Source organism: Hyperoodon ampullatus, assembly GCF_949752795.1.
Source record: "Hyperoodon ampullatus genome assembly, chromosome: 8".
NCBI classification, from domain to species: Eukaryota; Metazoa; Chordata; class Mammalia; order Artiodactyla; family Ziphiidae; genus Hyperoodon; species Hyperoodon ampullatus.
The window spans coordinates 108566907-108589478 of record NC_136921.1 but is presented as its reverse complement, the minus strand read 5'-3'; the positions used below and the strand labels follow the sequence as shown (position 1 = coordinate 108589478).

Sequence of the window (22572 nt, the reverse complement as noted above, 5' to 3'; positions counted from 1 at the left end):
CATCTTTTCAGTAACCACATCCCCTTCTATAGGGGATGCCAAAAAAGCAGTCTAAGGAGTTGGGCTGGAATGGGACTCAAGTTTTAGAGGAAAGAGGATGGGTTTTGGCATCAGTCAGATGTAAGGTACAATTCCAGTTCTAATACTGCATGTCATGTGACCATAGGCAAGTTGTTAAGTCTCTTTGACTTTATATCTTCATTTGTAAAATGTGGATGATAGTACCTACCTTTAGCATTATTTTGAAGATTAGAGTTACTATATGCCTGGCATGGAGTAGGTCCTCCATAAATGGGTGCTGTACCATGATGATAATGATGATGATGAATTCTGTAGCTACTGAACACTGTAGAACACGTGACATGCTGACATGCTGGATACCACAGCAAGGAATAGTCTGCAAGACCAGGTCAGGGGGAGATGTTTTCTATGTTTTCTAGGATTTTCAGTAGGTGTTTAGAATATATTTTCCTATGAATCAGCTATAATATGTACTGTTTTCTCAAGGCTGCTAAGCTATAGAGCTCAGTGATGTTGTAGAGTAAGTAGGTTTGTGGGCTTGAGGATAAAATTACCCCCTTGGGTGTTGGGCACAGAGCTTTGAGTGTGGTAGAGGCACAGTAAAAAAGTCTATTGTCTCTGTTTATCATGTGGAACTGATAGGCTGTGAAAGTTAGTAGTTTTTACAGATGTTCTCATTTTCATACTGATTATTTCTAAACTCAACACCCCCACCCCTCCCTCCAGTTTACACATGGGTTTTGTTCCCAAAATTCATTTATAAGGTAGTTTGAAACTTGGAAGCTTAGAGGACATATATTTTAAAGATGATTAAGTGCTAGGTTAGGTTTACCTTCCAAAAGGCCTGCTTAGGAGAGACCTTCAAGATGGCGGAGGAGTAAGACGTGGAGATCACCTTCCTCCCCACAAATACATCAGAAATACATCTACACGTGGAACAACTCCAACAGAACACCTACTGAACGCTGGCAGAAGACCTCACACCCCCCAAAAGGCAAGAAACTCCCCATGTACCTGGGTAGGGCAAAAGAAAAAAGAAAATATAGATACAAAAGAATAGGGACAGGACCTGCACCTCTGGGACAGGACCTGCACCTCTGGGAGGGAGCTGTGAAGGAGGAAAAGTTTCCACAGACTAGGAAGCCCCTTCACTGGTGGAGACGGGCAGTGGGCGAAGGGGGAGAGCTTCAGAGCCACAGAGGAGAGCGCAGCAACAGGGCTGCAGAGGGCAAAGCGGAGAGATTTCCGCAGAGAGTATAGGTGCTGACCAGCACTCACCAGCCTGATAGGCTTGTCTGCTCACCTGCCGGGGCAGGCGGGGGCTGGGAGCTGAGGCTTGGGTTTCGGAGGTCAGATCCCAGGGAGAGGACTGGGGTTGGCTGCGTGAACACAGCCTGAAGGGGGCTAGTGTGCACAGCTAGCCAGGAGGAAGTCCGGGAAAAAGTCTGGACCTGTCTAAGAGGCAAGAGACCGTTGTTTCAGGGTGCACGAGGAGAGGGGATTCAGAGCACTGCCTAAACAAGCTCCAGAGACAGACACGAGCCGTGGCTGTCAGCGCGGACCCCAGAGATGGGCATGAAATGCTAAGGCTGCTGCTGCAGCCACCAAGAAGCCTGTGTACAAGCACAGGTCACTATCCACAGGTCACTCCCTCCCGGGAGCCTGTGCAGCCCGCCACTGCCAGGGTCCTGTGATTCAGGGACAACTTCCCTGGGAGAACACACAGGACACCTCAGGCTGTTGCAACGTCATGCTGACCTCTGCCGTTGCAGGCTCGGCCTGCATTCCATACCCCTCTCTGCCCCACTGGCCTGAGTGAGCCAGAGCCCCCTAATCAGCTGCTATGTTAAGCCCGTCATTTCTGAGCAAAGAACAGATGCCCTCAGGAGACCTACATGCAGAGGAGGGGCCAAATCCAAAGCTGAACCCCAGGAGCTGTGCGAACAAAGAAGAGAAAGGGAAATTTCTCCGTGCAACCTCTGGAGCAGTGGATTTAATCTCCACAATCAACTTGATGTACCCTGCATCTGTGGAGTACCTGAATAGACAACAAATCATCCCAAAATTGAGGTGGTGGACTTTGAGATCAGCTGTAGGCTTGGGGTTTGCTTTCTGCATCTAATTTGTTTCTGGTTTTATGTTTATCTTGTTTAGTATTTAGAGTTTATGGTCATTGGTAGATTTGTTTATTGATTTGGTTGCTCTCTTCCATTTTTTTTTTTTTTACATAGAGATATATGTATATTTTTTTCCTGTTTCTCTTTTTGTGAGTGTGTATGTGTATGCTTCTTTGTGTGATTTTGTCTGTATAGCTTTGCTTTTACCATTTGTCCTAGGGTTCTGTCTGTCTGCTTTTTTTTTTTTTTTTTGGATAGTTTTGAGCACTTGTTATTGGTGGATTTTTTTGGTTTGGTTGCTCCCTTTCTTTTTTTTTTTTCTTTTTAATTTTTTAATTTTTAATAATTTAAAAAATAATTTTATTTTAATAACTTTATTTTATTTTATTTTAGTATTATTTTTTCTTTCTTTCTTTCTTTCTATTTTTCTCCCTTTTCTTCTGAGCCATGTGGCTGACTGGCTCTTGATGCTCCAGCCAAGTGTCAGGCCTGTGCCTCTGAGGTGGGAGAGCCAAGTTCAGGACATTGGCCTATCAGAGACCTCCCAGCTCTACATAATATCAAACAGAGAAAGCTCTCCCAGAGATCTCCAGCTCAATCCTAAGACCCAGCTCCACTCAATGACCAACAAGCTATAGTGCTAGACACCCTATGCCAAGAGGAACTAGCAAGACAGGAACACAACCCCACCCATTAGCAGAGAGGCTGCCTAAAATCATTGTAAGGTCACAGACACCCCAAAACACACTACTGGATGCGGTCCTGCCCACCAGAAAGACAAGATCCAGCCTCATCCACCAGGCCACAGATACCAATCCCCTCCATCCGGAAGCCTACACAACCCACTGAAGCAACCTTACCCACTGGGGGCAGACACCAAAAGCAACAGGAACTATGAACCTGCAACCTATGAAAAGGAGACCCCAAACACACTAAGTTAAGCAAAATGAGAAGACAGAGGAATATGCAGCAGATGAAGGAGCAAGGTAAAAACCCACGAGACCAAACAAATGAAGAGAAAATAGGCAGTGTACCTGAAAAAGAATTCAGAGTAATGACAGTAAAGATGATCCAAAATCTTGGAAACAGAATGGAGAAAATACAAGAAACATTTAACAAGGACCTAGAAGAACTAAAGATGAAACAAGCAATGATGAACAACACAATAAATGAAATTAAATATTCTCTAGAAGGAAACAGTAGCAGAATAACTGAGGTAGAAGAACAGAGAAGTGGCCTGGAAGAAAAAACAGTGCAAATAACTACTGCAGAGCAGAATAAAGAAAAAAGAATGAAAAGAATTGAGGACAGTCTTAGAGACCTCTGGGACACTAAACACACCAACATTTGAATTATAGGGGTCCCTTACGGTTCTGCCCACCAGAAAGACAAGATCCAACTTCATCCACCAGAATACAGGCACCAGTCCCCTCCACCAGAAAGCCTACACAACCCACTGAACCAACCTTAGCCACTGGGGACAGACACCAAAAACAACAGGAACTATGAATCTGCAGCCTATGAAAAGGAGACCCCAAACACAGTAAGTTATGCAAAATGAGAAGACAGAGAAACACGCAGCAGATGAAGGAGCAAGGTAAAAACACATCAGACTAAACAAATGAAGAGGAAATAGGCAGTCTACCTGAAAAATAATTCAGAGTAATGATAGTAAAGATGATCCAAAATCATGGAAACAGAATGGAGAAAATACAAGAAACATATAACAAGGACCTAGAAGAACTAAAGATGAAACAAGCAATGATGAACAACACAATAAATGAAATTAAAAATATCTAGAAGGGATTAATAGCAGAATAATTGAGGCAGAAGAACAGATAAGTGACCTGGAAGATAAAATAGTGGAAATAACTACTGCAGAGCAGAATAAAGAAAAAAGAATGAAAAGAATTGAGGACAGTCTCAGAGACCTCTGGGACAACACTAAACGCACCAACATTTGAATTATAGGGGTTCTGGAAGAAATAGAGAAAAAGAAAGGGACTGAGAAAATATTTGAAGAGATTATAGTTGAAAACTTCCCTAATATGGGAAAGGAAATAGTTAATTAAGTCCAGAAAGCACAGAGCGTCCCATACAGGATAAATCCAAGGGGAAACACACCAAGACACATATTAACCAAACTATCAACAATTAAATACAAAGAAAAAATATTAAAAGCAAGAGAAAAGCAACAAATAACTTACAAGGGAAACCCCATAAGGTTAACAGCTGATATTTCAGCAGAAACTCTGCAAGCCAGAGGGAGTGACAGGACATATTTAAAGTGATGAAAGGGAATAACCTACAACCAAGATTACTCTACCCAGCAAGGATATCATTCAGATTTGAGAGAGAAATTAAAACCTTTACAGGCAAGCAAAAGCTAAGAAAATTCAGCACCACCAAACCAGCTTTACAACAAATGCTAAAGGAACTTCTCTAGGCAGGCAACACAAGGGAAGGAAAAGACCTACAATAACAAACTCAAACACTTAAGAATATGGTAACAGGAAAATACATATCGATAACCACCTTAAATGTAAATGGATTAAATGCTCCAATCAAAAGACGTAGACTAGCTGAATGGATCTAAAAACAAGACCCGTATATCTGTTGTCTGCAAGAGACGCACTTCAGACCTAGGGACACATACAGACTGAAAGTGAGGGGATGGAAAAAGATATTCCATGCAAATGGAAATCAAAAGAAAGCTGCAGTAGCAATTCTCATATCAGACAAAATAGACTTTAAAACAAAGACTATTACAAGAGACACAGAAGGACAGTACATAATGATCAAGGGATCAATCCAAGAAGAAGATACAACAATTGTAAATATTTATGCACCCAACATAGGAGCACCTCAATATGCAAGGCAAATGCTAACACATAAAAAGGGGAAATTGACAGTAACACAATCATAGTAGGGGACTTTAACACCCCACTTTCACCAGTGGGCAGATCACCCAAAATGAAAATCAATAACGAATCACAAGCTTTAAATGATATATTAAACAAGATGGACTTAATTGATATTTATAAGACATTCCATCCAAAAAACAACAGAATACACTTTCTTCTCAAGTGCTCATGGAACATTCTCCAGGATAGATCATATCTTGGGTCACAAATTAAGCCTTGGTAAATATAAGAAAATTGAAATCATATCAAGTATCTTTTCCGACCACAATGCTATGAGACTAGGTATCAATTGCAGGAAAAATTCTGTTAAAGATTCCAACACATGGAGGCTAAACAATACACTACTAAATAACCAAGAGATCACTGAAGAAATCAAAGAGGAAATCAAAAAATACCGAGAAACAAATGACAATGAAAACACAATGACCTAAAACCTATGGGAAGCAGCAAAAGCAGTTCTAAGAGGGAAGTTTATAGCAATACAATCCTACCTCTAGAAACAAGAAACATCTCAAATAAACAACCTAACCTTACAGCTAAAGCAATTAGAGAAAGAAGAACAAAAACCCCCAAAAGTTAGCAGAAGGAAAGAAATCATAAAGACCAGATTAGAAATAAATGAAAAAGAAATTAAGAAACAATAGCAAAGATCAGTAAAACTAAAAGCTGGTTCTTTGAGAAGATAAACAAAATTGACAAACCATTAGCCAGACTCATCAAGAAAAAAAGGGAGAAGACTCAAATCAATAGAATTAGAAATGAAAAAGGAGAAGTAACAGCTGACACTGCAAAAATACAAAGGATCATGAGAGATTACTACAAGCAACTGTATGCTAATAAAATGGACAACCTGGAAGTAATGGACAAATTCTAAGAAAAGCACAACCTTCCCAGACTGAACCAGGAAGAAATAGGAAATATAAACAGAGCAGTCACAAGCACTGAAATTGAGACTGTGATTAAAAATCTTCCAACAAACAAAAGCCCAGGACCAGATGGCTTCACAGTTGAATTCTATCAAACATTTAGAGAAGAGCTAACACTTGTCCTTCTCAAACGCTTCCAAAATATAGCAGAGAGAGGATCACTCTCAAACTCATTCTATGAGGCCACCATCACCCTGATACCAAAATCAAAGATGTCACAAAGAAAGAAAACTACAGGCCAATGTCACTGATGAACATAGATCCCAAAATTCTCAACAAAATGCGAGCAAACAGAATCCAATAGCACATTAAAAGGATCATACAGCGTGATCAAGTGGGGTTTACCCCAGGAATGCAAGGGTTCTTCAATATAGGCAAACTATCAATGTGATAAACCATATTAACAAATTGAAGGAGAAAAACCATATGATCCTCTCAATAGAGGCAGAAAAACCTTTGGAACAAATTCAACACCCATTTATGATAAAACCCTCCAGAAAGCAGGCATAGAGGGAGCTTACCTCAACATAATAAAGGCCATATATGACAAATCCACAGCCAACATCGTTTCCAATGGTGAAAAACTGAAACCATTTCCTCTAAGATCAGGAACAAGAGAAGGTTGTCCACTCTCACCACTATTATTCAACACAGTTTTGGAAGTTTTAGCCACAGCAATCAGAGAAGAAAAAGAAGTAAAAGGAATGCAACTTGGAAAAGAAGAAGTAAAGCTGTCACTGTTTGCAGATAACATGATACTATATATAGAGAATCCTAAAGATGCTACCAGAAAACTAGTAGAGCTAATCAATGAATTTGGTAGAGTAGCAGGATACAAAATTAATGCACAGAAATCTCTTGCATTCCTATGCACTAATGATGAAAAATCTGAAGAGAAATTAAGGAAACACTCCCATTTACCACTGCAAAAAAAATAATAGAATACCTAGGAATACACCTACCTAAGGAGACAAAGACCTGAATGCAGAAAACTATAAGACACTGATGAAAGAAATTAAAGTTGATAGAAATAGATGGAGAGATATACCATGTTCTTGGATTGGAAGAATCAACACTGTGAAAATGACTGTACTGCCCAGTGCAATCTACAGATTCAGTGCAATCCTTATCAAACTACCAATGGCATTTTTCACAGAACTAGAACGAATTTCACAATTTGTATGGAAACACAGAAGACCCTGAGTAGCCAAAGCAATCTTGAGAAAGAAAAATGGAGCTGGAGGAATCAAGCTCCTGGACTTCAGACTATAATACAAAGCTACAGTAATCAAGACAGTATGGTACTGGCACAAAAACAGAAATACAGATCAATGGAACAGGATAGAAAGCCCAGGGATAAACCCACACACATATGGTCACCTTATTTTCGATAAAGGAAGCAAGAATATACAATGGAGAAAAGACAGGCTCTTCAAGAAGTGGTGCTGGGGAAACTGGACAGCTACATGTAAAAGAATGAAATTAGAACACTCCCTAACACCATATACAAAAATAAACTCCAGATGGATTAAAGACCTGAATGTAAGGCCAGCCACTATAATACTCTTACAGGAAAACATAGGCAGAACACTCTATGACATAAATCACAGCAAGATCTTTTTGACCCACCTCCTAGAGAAATGAAAATAAAAACAAAAATAAACAAATGGGACCTAATGAAACTTAAAAGCTTTTGCACAGCAAAGGAAAGCATAAACAAAATGAAAAGACCACCCTCAGATTGAGAGAAGATATTTGCAAATGAAGCAACTGACAAAGGATTAATCTCCAAAATTTATAAACAGCTCATGCAGCTCAATATAAAAAAAAAACCCAATCCAAAAATGGGCAGAAGACCTAAATATACATATCTCCCAAGAAGATATACAGATTGCCAACAAACACATGAAAGGATGCTCAGCGTCATTAATCATTAGAGAAATGCAAATCAAAACTAAAATGAGGTATCACCTCACACCAGTCAGAATGGCCATCATCAAAAAATCTAGAAACAATACATACTGGAGAGGGTGTGGAGAAAAGGGAACCCTGTTGCACTGTTGGTGGGAATGTAAATTGATACAGCCACTATGGAGAACAGTATGGAGGTTCCTTAAAAAACTAAAAATAGATCTACCATACGACCCAGCAATCCCACTGCTGGGCATATACTCTGAGAAAACCATAATTCAAAAAGAGTCATGTACCACAATGTTCATTGCAGCTCTGTTTACAATAGCAGGACGTGGAAGCAACCGAAGTGTCCATCGACAGATGAATGGATAAAGAAGATGTGGCACATATATGCTGTGGAATATTACTCAGCCATAAAAAGAAACGAAATTGAGTTATTTGTAGTGAGGTGGATGGACCTGGAGTCTGTCATACAGAGTGAAGTAAGTCAGAATGAGAAAAATAAAATACCATAGGCTAACACATATATATGGAATCAAAATATATATATAAACGTTCTGAAGAACCTATGGGCAGGACAGGGATAAAGATGCAGATGTAGGGAATGGACTCGAGGACACGTGGAGGGGGAAGCGTAAGCTGGGACGAAGTGAGAGAGTGGCATGGATATATGTACACTACCAAATGTAAAATAGATAGGTAGTGGGAAGCAGCTACATAGCACAGGGAGATCAGCTCGGTGCTTTGTGACCACCTAGAGGGGTGGGATAGGGAGGGTGGGAGGGATGAGATATGGGGATATATGTATATATATAGCTGATTCACTTTGTTATAAAGCAGAAACTAACACAGCATCATAAAGCAATTATATGCCAATAAAGATGTTAAAAAAAAAGGCCTGCTTAACCCGATATACTTTGATTCAAAAAGAGTTAACCTAATTTAATGAAACAAATATGAATATGTAGTGCTCCCACTATGAGCTAGGCACGTACCTATCTGGGTACGTAGGCACAGCGAAAACTTGATAGTGAATAAGCCCTACATAGAAATTTTATAGTCTGTAAAGCAACTATACATATCATCATAAGGTAGCTATTAGAGGTGCCATAGTAAAGGTTTAAATAAAATACTTAGAGATTCAAAGGAAATATCCCAAGATATATTGTTAGGTAGGATAATGGTAAGTTATGAAAATAGTCTGTATATTACTTTCCCACTTCAAAAAAAGGTATTTATAGAAAAAGAATTTAGGGCAACATGTAACAATTTGGGAGGCTGAACATAATGGTATGAATGAGGGCTTTGGAGCCAGACAGACTGCATGGATTTGAATCCCAGCTTGCCCTCATACTAAGGCTGGAAACTTGGCTGAGTGACTTAACCTTTCTTTGCTTTTATACCTCACCTGTAAAATGGACATAATTGCACTTACCTGTTAGGGTTATTGTGAGAGTTAAAAGGACATCTCATAGATAGCCTCAAACGTTATTTGTCTTAAACATATACAAAGGAAAGTTCACTTTGGTTTAGAGGGGTGAGTGAATACCTAGAGTGATTGTACTTTCAAAGTTCTAGGTTTTAGCCATGTGGATCAAACTTCTTAGCATCTAGCCAAGAGGTTATTCTTTATTTTCTTAGCTCGCTTTCTTCTGCTTCCTACTGCAGCTTTCTCACAATAGCTCCTATGATTGCAACAAGGGCAGACTGGGTCAAGGCAGGGGTGGGACACAACTTGGGCCCTGGTGACAGCAGGTCAGGTCTGGTTTCTGTGCTTGGTGTACGTGTGAGTGAGTGGGTGGTGGTCTGTTTTTTTTGTAAGATACTTTTGTGCAGAAATTCACATATATCAGCATTAAACATCAAAAGAGGTCATTTTATTCCCCTATGGAGATTGTCCTCACGAGCAAGTCACATTTTATTGAGAACAATATAACATTTTCAGTCAGAATATGTTGATTTTCTGTAAAGTATAAATTTATTTATTTTCTGTAAAGCGTAAAAATTTCTACCTAAATCTCCAAGCCCATCAGGTACTTGGGCTTGGAGATTTGGGTAGAAGAAACAGAAACCTGGATTTTGATCTTCCAGTTTCTAGTAGAAGTGTCTCAGATAACCCGTCCTGTTTTTTTCACTGATGTGGGGCTAGCTGTTTTTACTATTATTCTAACCTTTTAGTCTCTTAGGTCACTAATTCTGTCCTAGTAAATATAGATTTAGCACTTTATTTTTTATTACATCATTCATATAAAAATGCTTTTTAAATGTCTTCTTATTCAGTAAATAATTTAAATAAATATATAAGCTTGTCAATTCATTATTTGGCCTTTAAAATGAATTAGTATTGAAATCAGGAAAATTGTATAGTCATTTATTAGACACATTGATTTCTTTTTTCTTATCTCTTGCAGGATTTCTGGTAGGTCCTATTTTAGGACAAGATGCAATATTGTTGAAACGCCAATCTGCTTTGGTTCAGGCAGTTGGCTTTTCAGCTGAGAAGCCATTTCTTCTTCCTCTTTTTTTAATTTTTTTGCTGACTTACTGAACTTATGAAACCATGGCGGAAGGAGAGACACAGTCACCTGGGCCCAAAAAGTGTGGTCCCTATATCTCGTCTGTCACTAGCCGAAGTGTGAACTTGATGATTCGAGGAGTAGTGCTGTTTTTTATTGGAGTATTTCTTGCATTAGTGTTAAATTTACTTCAGATTCAGAGAAATGTGACGCTCTTTCCACCTGATGTGATTGCAAGCATCTTTTCTTCAGCATGGTGGGTACCGCCATGCTGTGGCACAGCTTCAGGTACGTGAAGGCCATGTCTGTAACGCTTAGAAAGGAATTAGGGTAAATGAGTGTCAATATTGTCTGGGCAATTCTTTTAAAAAATCAGCTTTATTGAGGTGTAATTTAAATAGAGTGCAATAGACCTGTTTTAAATGAACAGTTTGATGAGTTTAGATAAATACATACAAGTCATGTAATTACCACCACAATCCAGGTATAGAACATTTCTATTACCCCCTGAATTCTCCTGTGCCCTTTTGCAGCCTACCCCCATCCTCAGGCTGTCACTGGATTATTTTTGCCTGTTCTAGAATGTGATATAAATGGAATCATAGAGTTTGTACTCTTTTGTGTCTGATTTCTATCTGACTGACCCATATGACTTTTAAAAATTCAATCCTAAAAACAATCTTGATTCTCTTAGGGATGAGGCTTTTAACCTCTTAATTTTGTTCTTTCATCAATCCATCTCATATAAATTTATTTTAAGTTATTTTGTTGATCATCATCATTGTTTGGTTTTAAGGTTTTGACATGTATGTTATCCTCTGGTTTATGAAGTAGATAAAAACTTGAAAGATGGAGACAGTCGACCCTTGAACAACTTAAGTTGGAATTTATGTGTGGATGTTTTTCAATAAATACGTACTACACAGCCCAAGGTTGGTTGAATCTCTGGATGTGGAACTGTGGATACAGAGGGCTGACTGTAAAGTTATACTCAGATTTTTGATTGTATGGAGGGTTGGTGCCCCTAACCCTCATGCTGTTCAAAGGTTGGCTATAGTTTTATTCAAGTTTAAAGCTTCATGTTGTTATTTTTTAGATTTTTGTATATGCTTTTTTTCTTGGTATCTTGTTTTTAGATATACATTCAGAATAATAGATTCTTAAAGAGATCAGTAAGGTAGATTCTCTTTGCTCAAAATCATTATTATCCTATTTAGATCTTTTTTTTGGTGGACAGTGTGTATTGGATAAAGTGGAGCATTTCAGAATGCTGTATTGGTGATGAGCTTCCATAATGGATAGCTCTTCAGCTTTTTCTAATGAGACCAATAGATTGATACTATTTTATATAATAAAGTAATAGAAGGAAACCATAATCATGTGGTAGAAGATAATTCTCATTGAGAGAGAAAAGTGCTTTTATGAATGTCCATTTGGTGTCTCACACCTAATATACATAACTACCTTGCAATATAATGTAGATCCTCCTTGATTTCCGTCCTAGAGCTAGAGGGCCAACAGTGAGGAGTTAGGTGTGAGACATTTTAAACTGACCTTGTGAAACTTACTGGACAATTACATAATCCCATTGCGTGGATTGAAGGGCATTTTTGTGGTAAGGTTTCAGCATGGTTTATATATTGATGTCTCACTGTTACAATATTCCCATTAAAAGAGAACTTGTAAAGGTGATGATTCTTAGTTTCCCCAGAGCTGTTGTTATTCTCTGAGAGAACAGGCAACATAGTCCAAACAGACAAAGCATAAATTATGTTTTATTATTCTCTGTTGTGTCTACCAGTCCTCATGTATTTTCCTTTCTTTCACTTAAGTTCAGAAGAAAAGTTTTCCCAATGACTTCTTTTTCTACTTCTTTATTTTCTCCTACGGTAGAGCTGCTGTCTCGCTACTAATAGAAGCTTTTCAGGACTTGGAAGAACATGTCTTTTCAGAATAGACAAAAGGAAGGTCAAGGGAGGGAAATGATTGCTTATTGAATGTCTACTAATGTTCTAGGCATATCCCTTAACCCCAGGGATCTGTAGGGCAATGTTGGGAGTGAGATGTTTGCATTGTGCCTATTTTGGGGGGATGAGGAAACAGATAAGGAGAGGCTATCAATGAGTCCATGGTTCCAGAGCCAAGGAATGGCGTGGTTAGGTGAAACATCACATGCTGGGGAAGGGGGCAGAGGGAGCCACTCATCCTTCCCTCTATTGGGTATCTCTTTTGAACCTTCCAGACTAAGTGCCAGGCTTGGATGGAGTACACTGGCCTGTGCTACATATTCTGGGCTAGGGCAGGAGAACTTGGCTGAGGTTTCATTCTACCTGCATTATGGAGAGGAACAGGGGTTACATCTCTGCCTGTGATATGGACACTTTTGCCACAAGCTCACATTTAGGAAGGAAAACTTGTAATGTTAATGCTACATTTTAGTCACTTTGTCCCTACCTTCCTACCTTCTCCCAGCCGCTAGGCTTGTCACACTTACAAACCTAACCTCATATCATTTCACGTGGAGGATTTGCATTTACGTTTCTTGCTTAAGTGTTTGTTCTGAAAGCAGTGCATTCTATGAGGTGCCCAGCAAATGAAAGGAGAGAGGCCTTGGGGAATTGAGATTCCAGTTAACGCTGCTGTTGATGTTGGGTAGGCTATGGTGTTTAGTAGGTGGGGGTGAGGATACCAGGTTTGTGGAAGTTGCCAAAGATGGAAAATGGACTCTTGCATCATCGCTGCCCCCTCCAATTTTAGGGAAAATATTAAGGAAAAAAAGTAAATACGGTAAGAAACAGTGTGTACAGTTTGCGTGTGTATATGGTATGTATATGTTTTTGTGTATATGTGTTGGTGTGCATTTTCAAGGCTCTTTTCATGTTAAATCAGAAAAACTGATAACTGTCCTTTAATTTTCCTGTCCAATTAATATTCGTAGACTGAGCAGCTACCTTCTGGAGGGTCTCCAGAATCACCACTTTCTACATGTAAACCCAGTGCTGGAAAATTTGCTAGTGGTGCTTCTGGAGGGACAACTAGTAGAGAACTCTGATAAACTCCTTTTGATCCCATTTTCCTTTTCCCGGTTCTCTATTTTTAGTTTAATAATGTTTGGTGTATCAAGTTGGTTAACTTCTTTACGTGTGCAGTGCATTGGAATTGGAGTTAAGAACCTCTTGAATGTGATTGAAAGCTACAAAGGAATCTCTCTGAAGAATAAATAGGAGAAAAAAGATGGTGTGGATAAAATAACTGGAGAAGTTGACTAACAAATCACGAGTCAAATTAATATCTAATTTAAAAATGAAAACAAACAGATCTTTTCTGTTGAGTCATGCAGCCAGTCACCCAATTCCTGGAGAGTCTTAGAAGGCTCCTCCCTTTGTCTCTCACTGCCCACATCTGGTTTCCAAGTTTTACATCTCTCCCTTGTCTCTTTCTTGGTCTAGGCCCTCAACCGCTCTGCTTGGAATTTTCAGTCTTTTCTTTTTCTGCCTCTGATTTTGTCCCCCCTGCACCCCAAGTCCCTCCTCTCCTGTCCTGTGTTGTACACTCACTGCTGGAAGAACGATTGGCCCTCTCTCTGGCACAAGTGTGATGGTGTTATTTTCCCAGTGACTGTGGGGCAAGTCTCTGTGATATGGCCCCCGCCAACTTGTATCCTTCTCAGACTCTTTCTGGACCCGAAACTCCCTTTCCGCCTAAAGTTTCCAGTTTCCAGATGATACCAGGTATTTTCTGTTGTCTGTGCTTTTCCTCAAATGCTTTCCTTTGATTAGAAAGCCCTTTCCAGACCACTCACCTGCTGGACACTCCTGCCTCAAGGGTCACCTCTTCTAGGAAGCTTTCCTGACATGCTTGCACCCTGCTTCCCCTCGGCACACACCAGGAGAAGACTGGGCCCCCGGGCCCTGTCAGTGTTGCCCCTCACGTTACTCTACTTATTTGTTTCTGTGGTCACTTTGGGACGGGGGTCATGTCTTACTCATTTTCCCTTTTTAAATCCCCAGTAAATACCAAGAACTAGACACATTATGGAGGTTTAAGTATTTGTTGGATGAACACATTGCTCATCCTGTCATAGTTTTCCATGAAAATATATCTCATTCAGTGATTGTGCTTTTTCAGCCCCTTTTCCTTGAAAAATGTTTGATTCAACTGTTTCTTTTAGTGCAGCACTGCATTAAAAACATGACCATGAAAAATGATGACTTAATATTGACGTTTTACAAACTTCTCTTGTTTTTGGTCTTGGTACCCTTTCAACTAGTCACTGGGAAATAACTGAAATATATCCCCAGAAATGTGGTTTTTGCATCAGAGAACCATCTGATTAAGCAGGACTGTGTTTGCATATGATTTTACACAGGCGTGATTTTAACGGTCTCTCTTGTTACAATAAGAAAGTGGATAAAGAGGACAAGAAGGCCAGACACACTTCTGCTGAGCTCTCAACAGTGCAGCCTCACTGTGCTGTAGATGTTGCTCTCAGACTCTGCCAGGCCCTTATCTAAAGGAAAGAAAGAAGACGTTTAATGCGAAGTGACAAGCTCCCTCGAATTCTCCCTCTCAGTGAGCGTCCAAGAACCATGCATACTCAATGGATTTGATTTTTATTGGCAAATCCCAAGGTTGGCAGCGTGGCAGTTTAAATTTCTTTTTGTATTTTTGCTTTCTCTCCTCAGTTGCCTCTCATGTGTGAATCTGACATCACATGCATAAAAATACAGTCAATTTTACTTATTTATATCTTTGCACACACGTCAGTACTCTCTGTGTGATAATTCTTTACCTATGGCATCAGCTGCTGAGGAAAATTGACTTGGAATATCTGATCTTAGTTGATTTCCTCAGCAACAGGCAAAGGGAAGAAAGAAAGAGAGAGAGTAAGGGATGGCACATGAGCTGCCAGTTTCATGACCCCTTGAGAACAAAAAAGAGGTAATATTCATTTAGATATATTTCAACTGTTAGGCATGCTTGTTGCCACTTTAATTTTGTAGAAATTTGGAAATGCTGTCAGTTAATCTCACAGGATTTTAGAGCAGAACCTTTTAAATAGGAATATAATTTGAAACTTTTAAATTTGCTAGTAGCTGTTGGAGCTCTGCGTTGCTGAAGTTTGTTGTTAATGCCTTGATGGTCTGTGAACCATCTATCCTCAGCAAAAGCCTAATCAGAAGAGCACTTTCAGTTTTGCGGATTAGAAAATGTCTGCATCATTGCAACATCTCCACTCCAGATGAAAGGGTGACGGTGCAGCCTGGTTTTCATGCTGTTCCATTGGTCTGCTAGCCTCTGATTTTTGATATTAATTGATTTCTGTTTTTCCTTTAAGAGTGAATGCATTGTTTGTGAGATAGAGCTAGCCAGTACCAGGCCAGGCAGGGGCTTCTAACCCCTCAGGCGTAGGTTTGGGTACAATAATTTCATGCTACATCATAGGTAATACTGGACATTTTAAACATACTTTTCAACTGATGTGACAGTTGTGTTTTTATTACCAAAGGGCAGCATAAACATTCTGTTTTTAGGAAGATTAGCAAATTAAAGCTGCCCAGCTATTTCCTGTTAAATTTAATCTGTAGAAGTATATTTTCCTTAAAACTTGTTGAAGAATGTTTTAGTTCATGAAATACTCTTTTTTTTAATGACTAACTTAGCATTTAAAATCTTTTCCCAGTGAATGAATAAAATGTTGAGGTTTGACAAGTATTTAAGTTAAAAATTGAGTTATTCATACTAATTAATTGCACCATTAGTATTCAAAATGTTCTTTACAAAATGCAGAAATATACTAAAAAGATTTCTTCTCATCTTTTAACGGTGGATTTAAATTTTAACTGAAAATATATAATTCTGTAGACCGTGTTTCCTCCATTTATCCTCTGCAGAATGAGTCTTACAAGTAGATTTCTGTTGCGAGTTTCCCTGCTTTGACAGTCTGACCTAGAGTCTCATTAGAGGGCCAGGTTGGAAGGGAGTTGTCAGGACAAGGCACTAGACACAAGAGACTGAGTGAGACAAGAAGCTGGGGGGACAAGGATTGTATGTGTAGCAGGACAGCTATAGCCATCTAATAGAATGTATATGATGAGCTTGTACGTGTTTACACTTTGAGATTCTCTTTAGATTTGTGACATTTCATAGCATGCTTCATGGTTATATAGCTTAGAGAGAACATTGCTTAACTGCCAACTGCTTTGATGCTTTCCAAGTCTCAGAGATATTAGTAGTAGAAAAGTAGCATGAATCATCTGGTCCAATCTGCTAAATACTGAATCATACGCTGAAGTAGTGTTTTGTCTATTATAATTGAGAGTACTGTTGTACTCATTTACAATGCTGTCTTCGATGGTGTTATCCTCACTTTTTTTTTTCTTTTGGAAGGTAAGTTTAAAATATCAACGATTAATGTTAAGTAAGTTGAAAAGCTTTTCTAGAGAATCTTTCAAATGCTTATGATGGTTGTTGTGACTCTTAGCTTAAGTTTTGCCTGTATACCATTGGAGATGACTTAATTTTTTCCCTTTTTTTCCCCACAGCCGTGATTGGGTTATTATACCCCTGCATTGACAGGCATCTAGGAGAACCACATAAATTTAAAAGAGAGTGGTCCAGTGTAATGCGGTGTGTAGCCGTCTTTGTTGGTATAAATCATGCCAGCGCTGTATCCTTCCTGCTGTAATGAAATGCGTAATAACAAAGCAGCTTTTGACAAACCAAAGGTTAAACAGTCCCTTGCAACTCCACTGTTGTCAAATTGTGATATGCCCACTTAGTCATAAAAAGAATGCACGCCGCATTGTTGAAGCATCATGGGAGCACCTATGCAATTACAGTGTGGGGTATAGCCTTTCATTTCAATCCCTATTTTTCGATATCACTCAGAACTTTGCCCATTTAAAAAATTTACATGGTTTTCTTAAATTAGGTTACTTGATTACCTCCATCTAGTTTTGGTAACTAGCATTGAAACAGATACATTATCAAAGGAATTTCTTTTCTCTCTTCGTTTAAGATTTGTCAGTAAGGACATCTGGTGGCTTCAGGTGCTGGTTGGTTTTTTGTTCTGTGTTGTTTTTAATTTGAAGAATATATATATATATATATATATACATATATATATATATATATATATATGTATATATATATTTTAAAGACTGTTATTTATTGGTTTTAATCAGCACCAGCAAACCACATAAATGTTCTTAAAAGTGGCAGAGGCAGAAATAGCCAACTTAGACTGTGGCCAAAAAGAACTTTTTTTCCTAAGTTACATATTTTTAAAGTTTGATCATTTTGAGGATTTTGATATTTTAATTTAGTGATTAATGAGTATTTTCATAGTGTCCTGGCTAGAAGGATAAGGTAGCCTCTATTCCCACCTCTCCTCTGCTTCTATCCCCCAGAAAAAAATGTCCACCCCCAGAACAAAAGTTTTTGCCCTCATAAGGATTTTATCCTGTCATCCTCCCTACTTCCTGCCCGCCCCACTGACCTCCCAACTTCCCTTTGTAGAAGAGGATCTGGGAAATGCTAGTTCAGTCTTCCCTTTTCTGGAAGAGATGGCTTAGAGGATGGAGGTGGCAGGAGTCTTCTCTTTGGGGAAAAGAAGATGTGTGACTCAGGCTGCCCGAGGTTTCCTCCTGTAACTCTGCGCTGGGCTCAGGGCTGGCAGTTAGCTGGAGAGAGTGTGGGTCACAGGGCAACAGGAGATTCCAGCGTCTCTAACAGCATGTACTGAGGTGTTCTAGAGAAGCTGGAGAAGAGGAACCAGGGAGAGAAGCAGGGTCCTAGATTCTGAAATCACGTCTACCTTTCTGTTCCTAGCTGCGCTGGCTCTTGGAGATCTGTGAATTTGGAAGTCCCTCAGTGGCTCTTATTATTTTGTTTTTTACCCTTTTGTCTTAAAGAGTTTCCCAACATGTTTAGTTTGGTGAAATCTTTAAGACTTAAGATTTTATAACAAACAAATCTAGTGGTTAGGAGGACTTTAAAAAGGTATCGTAGAATATTATATCTAGAAGAAAACGTAGAAATCCCCTAGTTCCACATTTTCTTTATAAAGATAATAAGAGAAATGAAAGCTAGAGAGGTTTCGTACTTTGCTAAGTCATACATACTGCAAGGCTGCTCCAGAGCTGAGGCCAGACCCTGCAGATCCTGACTTGAGTCTAGGAACATTCCTTCTCCTACCCAGGAGCCCCACAAGTGTGTAAATTTGTCTCTGTCTGGTGGATTAGACCTTTCTATCCTAGACAGTTCAGGTATTTTTAAGTTGAGTAATTTAGATAACCTTTTCTGGAATTAAAAAGACTTATATATCTAATTTAAATTCTTTACTTTGGTCATTCTTTTCTTCCTCTCAATGAAATCCTTAAATATAGCCATCTTAGCTATTCTGTTCATCCTTTAAGCAGAATCCAAAATGTTTACAAAATATATAACACAGACTTAGTATTAGGTTACTTAGACTTTAGAAAATCACATTGTACTATTTTTAAGATTGAGGTTTTTACCTGTACCCTAGAAGCCTCCTTATTTTGCTTTGACTCTTAGCAGAGTTAATTTAGTCAGCAAAGATAGAACCCAGTTAATGTCAAATTCCAGTCTTTACAAGAATGTTTATTGCATAGAGAAATCAGAGTGCACAAGTGTTTCTTTGGAATTTGAGGTATAATACTCACTAAAGAATAAAAGCTTTTTCAGAAAGCATACCATAGACTATAGGTCTCTTGATAAATCAAGCCTAAACAAGGACTGACCAAGAATGGCAGTCTGGGTGTTCAGGATACCCGCTGGTTGGGTAGGAGGGGGGAATGGTGGTAAACAGCAGGGTGTTAAAGGAAGTGGAAAATGGTTTTATATGTATTTTTGGAACTTCCCCTCTCTTCTCTGTAGTTGCAGCATGGCCAGTTTGGCAAGATATATAGTATCCTCTGGGGAGCTGGATATAGAGCCAAGATGTGGCCTTTGGGACATAGATAATGCTCTTTTAATGACACTTGAAATTAATTCCTTTAGTGTAATCCTCTAGCAAAGAAATGAGAAAATTGAATTTATAAAGCTTCGTTTTGCCCAGAGATTTTGAAGTAGAAAAGGGCTGTACATTTGTGAATAGGTGCTTAAGTAGGTGATGGAAATAAAACATCATTTGAGCAAACTGTCCTATACCAGAAAGTCTCAGGCACCAAAATAGCTTGGCAGGTTGCAAGATAATGTTCACTTCAAGGCTTTATCCTCAACAAATTAAAACTAGAACAGTTGACATAATAGAAAGGGATAGTGTGTCCTTGGTACTCTTGTTTCTGAACTGCATTATTATAAAATGTGTCTGTCAGTAAATCACACAGAGAATGTGGTACCCTGTTAAATAGCTGTAGCTCTTCTATTTGCAAGTTCCTGTATGATTCTCAAGTAATTCTAAACCTGTTTGAGAAGTGATATCGGTTTCCTTTTTGGCAAAAGTGTGTTCCTCTAGGAATACTTGTGTTTCGAGGCTTCTAGTTACAATTTTTTGCAAGGAAAGCATTTCTTAAATAATGGATCTGATCTGATAATCGGCAGTGTATATACTGTGCCATTTTTTTGGAGAGATTAACACGTCGGTGAGATCTATTAGTGAAGTATCATGCCCTCTGTGCGTCTTTAGTACATACCAAAATAGTTTTAATCCTCCCTAGTCTCGTGCATTGTATTAAAAACCGGAATGCACTCTAGACTACACAGTCTATTCCCTTCTCAACATTAACATCTTTTATTTTAGAAAAATGAATGGGTGATATTATTTGGTTACAAATTTTAAGATGACTCTTTAACAGTGATCTCAGAAAGTGGATTTTGATAACAACATACAGTTGTCTCTCACACTGGCTGCACTATCCATTGGACTGTGGTGGACTTTTGATAGATCTAGAAGTGGTTTTGGCCTTGGAATAGGAATTGCTTTCTTGGCAACTTTGGTCACTCAACTGCTAGTCTATAATGGTGTTTATCAGTAAGTATTCTTTCTGGTGCTTGTTTCCTAAAATCTCAGAATTGAGATTTTAAAATTACATTAGCCACTTTAATCTACAGAGTAACTTACTTAGTAACTTATTTCCATTGTAATTATCTCAATAAGTGTCATTGTACTTCCTTTGTGAGTTGTTAAAAATATTTCTATTATTCTAGATATACATCTCCAGATTTTCTCTATGTTCGCTCTTGGTTACCATGTATATTTTTTGCTGGAGGCATAACAATGGGAAACATCGGTCGACAACTGGCAATGGTAAGCTCATGCTCATTTACTTACCTTTCTGTTATTGAGATGTAAGACAAGTTTTCTCCATACAGCAATAGAATAAGTCATTTGGAAGAATTTTTTTTTTTTTTTTTTTTTCGGTACGTGGGCCTCTCACTGTTGTGGCCTCTCCCGTTGCGGAGCACAGGCTCCGGACGCACAGGCTCAGCAGCCACGGCTCACGAGCCCAGCCGCTCCGCGGCATGTGGGATCCTCCCGGACCGGGGCACGAACCCATGTCCCCTGAATCGGCAGGCGGACTCTCAACCACTGTGCCACCAGGGAAGCCCCATTTGGAAGAATTTAATCACAAGTGTATTAAAAATGGAAAGAACCACTGGATAGAAAAGCTAAAATGTGTTACGGATAGGGTGATATGATTTATCCTCCAATTTTTATTAATTAATTTATTTATTTTACTAATCTATACGTTTCTACTCCATGAAAAAGGGACAGTTTTAAAAGTGAGAAGAAGCGCTGCTTATAACTACGTTGCTACAATAAATATAAATTAGGACTATCTCCAGCAAATCAAGATGTTTGATTTTAGTTAAGAAGGAAAAGGACATTGTTGATAAGCCCAGTCAGATGGCAAAGGTCAGGGACTGGCATTCAGATGCCACAGCAGTTTCATGAATAAGTGCTGTCACTTTTACCATTTTAGCCAGCTGAGAGAATTGAGTGGTTTACATTGCTGTCTTTTCGGTAGTCTAGCCACCCAGTTATCCTAAATCCATTGGTTTACTTTATTTTGAATTATGGGTAGACATTTTAATAGCTGTCCTTTCAAAATATTGTTTTGACCAGAAGCTTTTGCTAATATAGTAGATTTTTTTCCTTTCAATTTTAAAGTTATTTGAAAAAATATTATCTGAATTTACAATATTAGTCCTGTCCTTAAGTTCATGACCTTTCCTTTGCTAATATACCTTAGTGAGCACACAAAGAAATTTATTTTGCTTCCTTTCATATTCTAGGATTGACCTAAATCATATACTGTTATCATTTGCTTGTAATGTAGAAATATCATTTTTTCCCTGCTTTTGGCTATGCCCCTTTTAGTTCTAGAATGCGAATTTCTTTTTTCCTTTCATAATTGTCATTTAATCCTAATAGTTGTATAATTCTCAGATTCTTTGAGGAATAAAGTGGACATATGTTAATAAACTATTAAGTTTAGACCTTTTTAGTTTATATGGAAATTGCTATTCAAAATAAACATTAATCTGTTAACCTCTTAATTTTTACAGTATGAATGTAAAGTTATCGCAGAAAAATCTCATCAAGAATGAAGAAGGCAAAAACATATCTTTTGTACAGAAAAACAAGACGAAAAGGGCATGTAAATGATAGCTATACCAACAATACTTCGGACTATAAAATTGCCAGGATGCAGTTTTTCCCTTAATTGGTGTGTGTATATATATACACACATATACATATATATACACACATACATATGTTACTGCAATCTGTGATTGCTTCATCTGTAAATCAAGTACAAACCTTTATGTATTTGATTTAAATAACTGTAAAATATATATGCACTACATTAAAAAACATGTTGATTAATAGATGAAATTTTTAATTTTTTAGACATACCATATATTGTATCACAATGTTGATGTGCCAAAATATTCAGTTATCGTCATGCAGAGTATAAGAATGCTTTGAACAATTTATAGACTTACTGAAATAAAATATGAGGAAAGCCAAAAAAAAAAAAAAAAAGCAAATGGAAAGCGGTATATTCTCTTTTGCTTACTGTTGTGCCTTTTTATTTTTCTAATATATAGCAGTACGAGTTATGGGTGCCCTAATGTGTGGTTAGTTTCTATTTTAATGTCATCTCAGCTTTGGGTGTTT

At 38.4% G+C, this 22572-nt stretch overlaps 1 protein-coding gene across 1 annotated transcript; it reads left to right on the top strand.

The window, feature by feature from the left end:
* Positions 1–10462: 10462 nt before the first annotated feature.
* INSIG2 (insulin induced gene 2) lies at positions 10463–21998 on the top strand (the record flags this gene model as incomplete). The annotated part of the gene is made up of 5 exons (XM_079710490.1): positions 10463–10706; positions 16964–17088; positions 20252–20418; positions 20595–20694; positions 21957–21998. 5 exons carry the CDS (start codon positions 10463–10465, stop codon positions 21996–21998), a joined length of 678 nt encoding a protein of 225 aa, XP_079566616.1.
* Between the last annotated feature and the right edge of the window lie 574 nt (positions 21999–22572).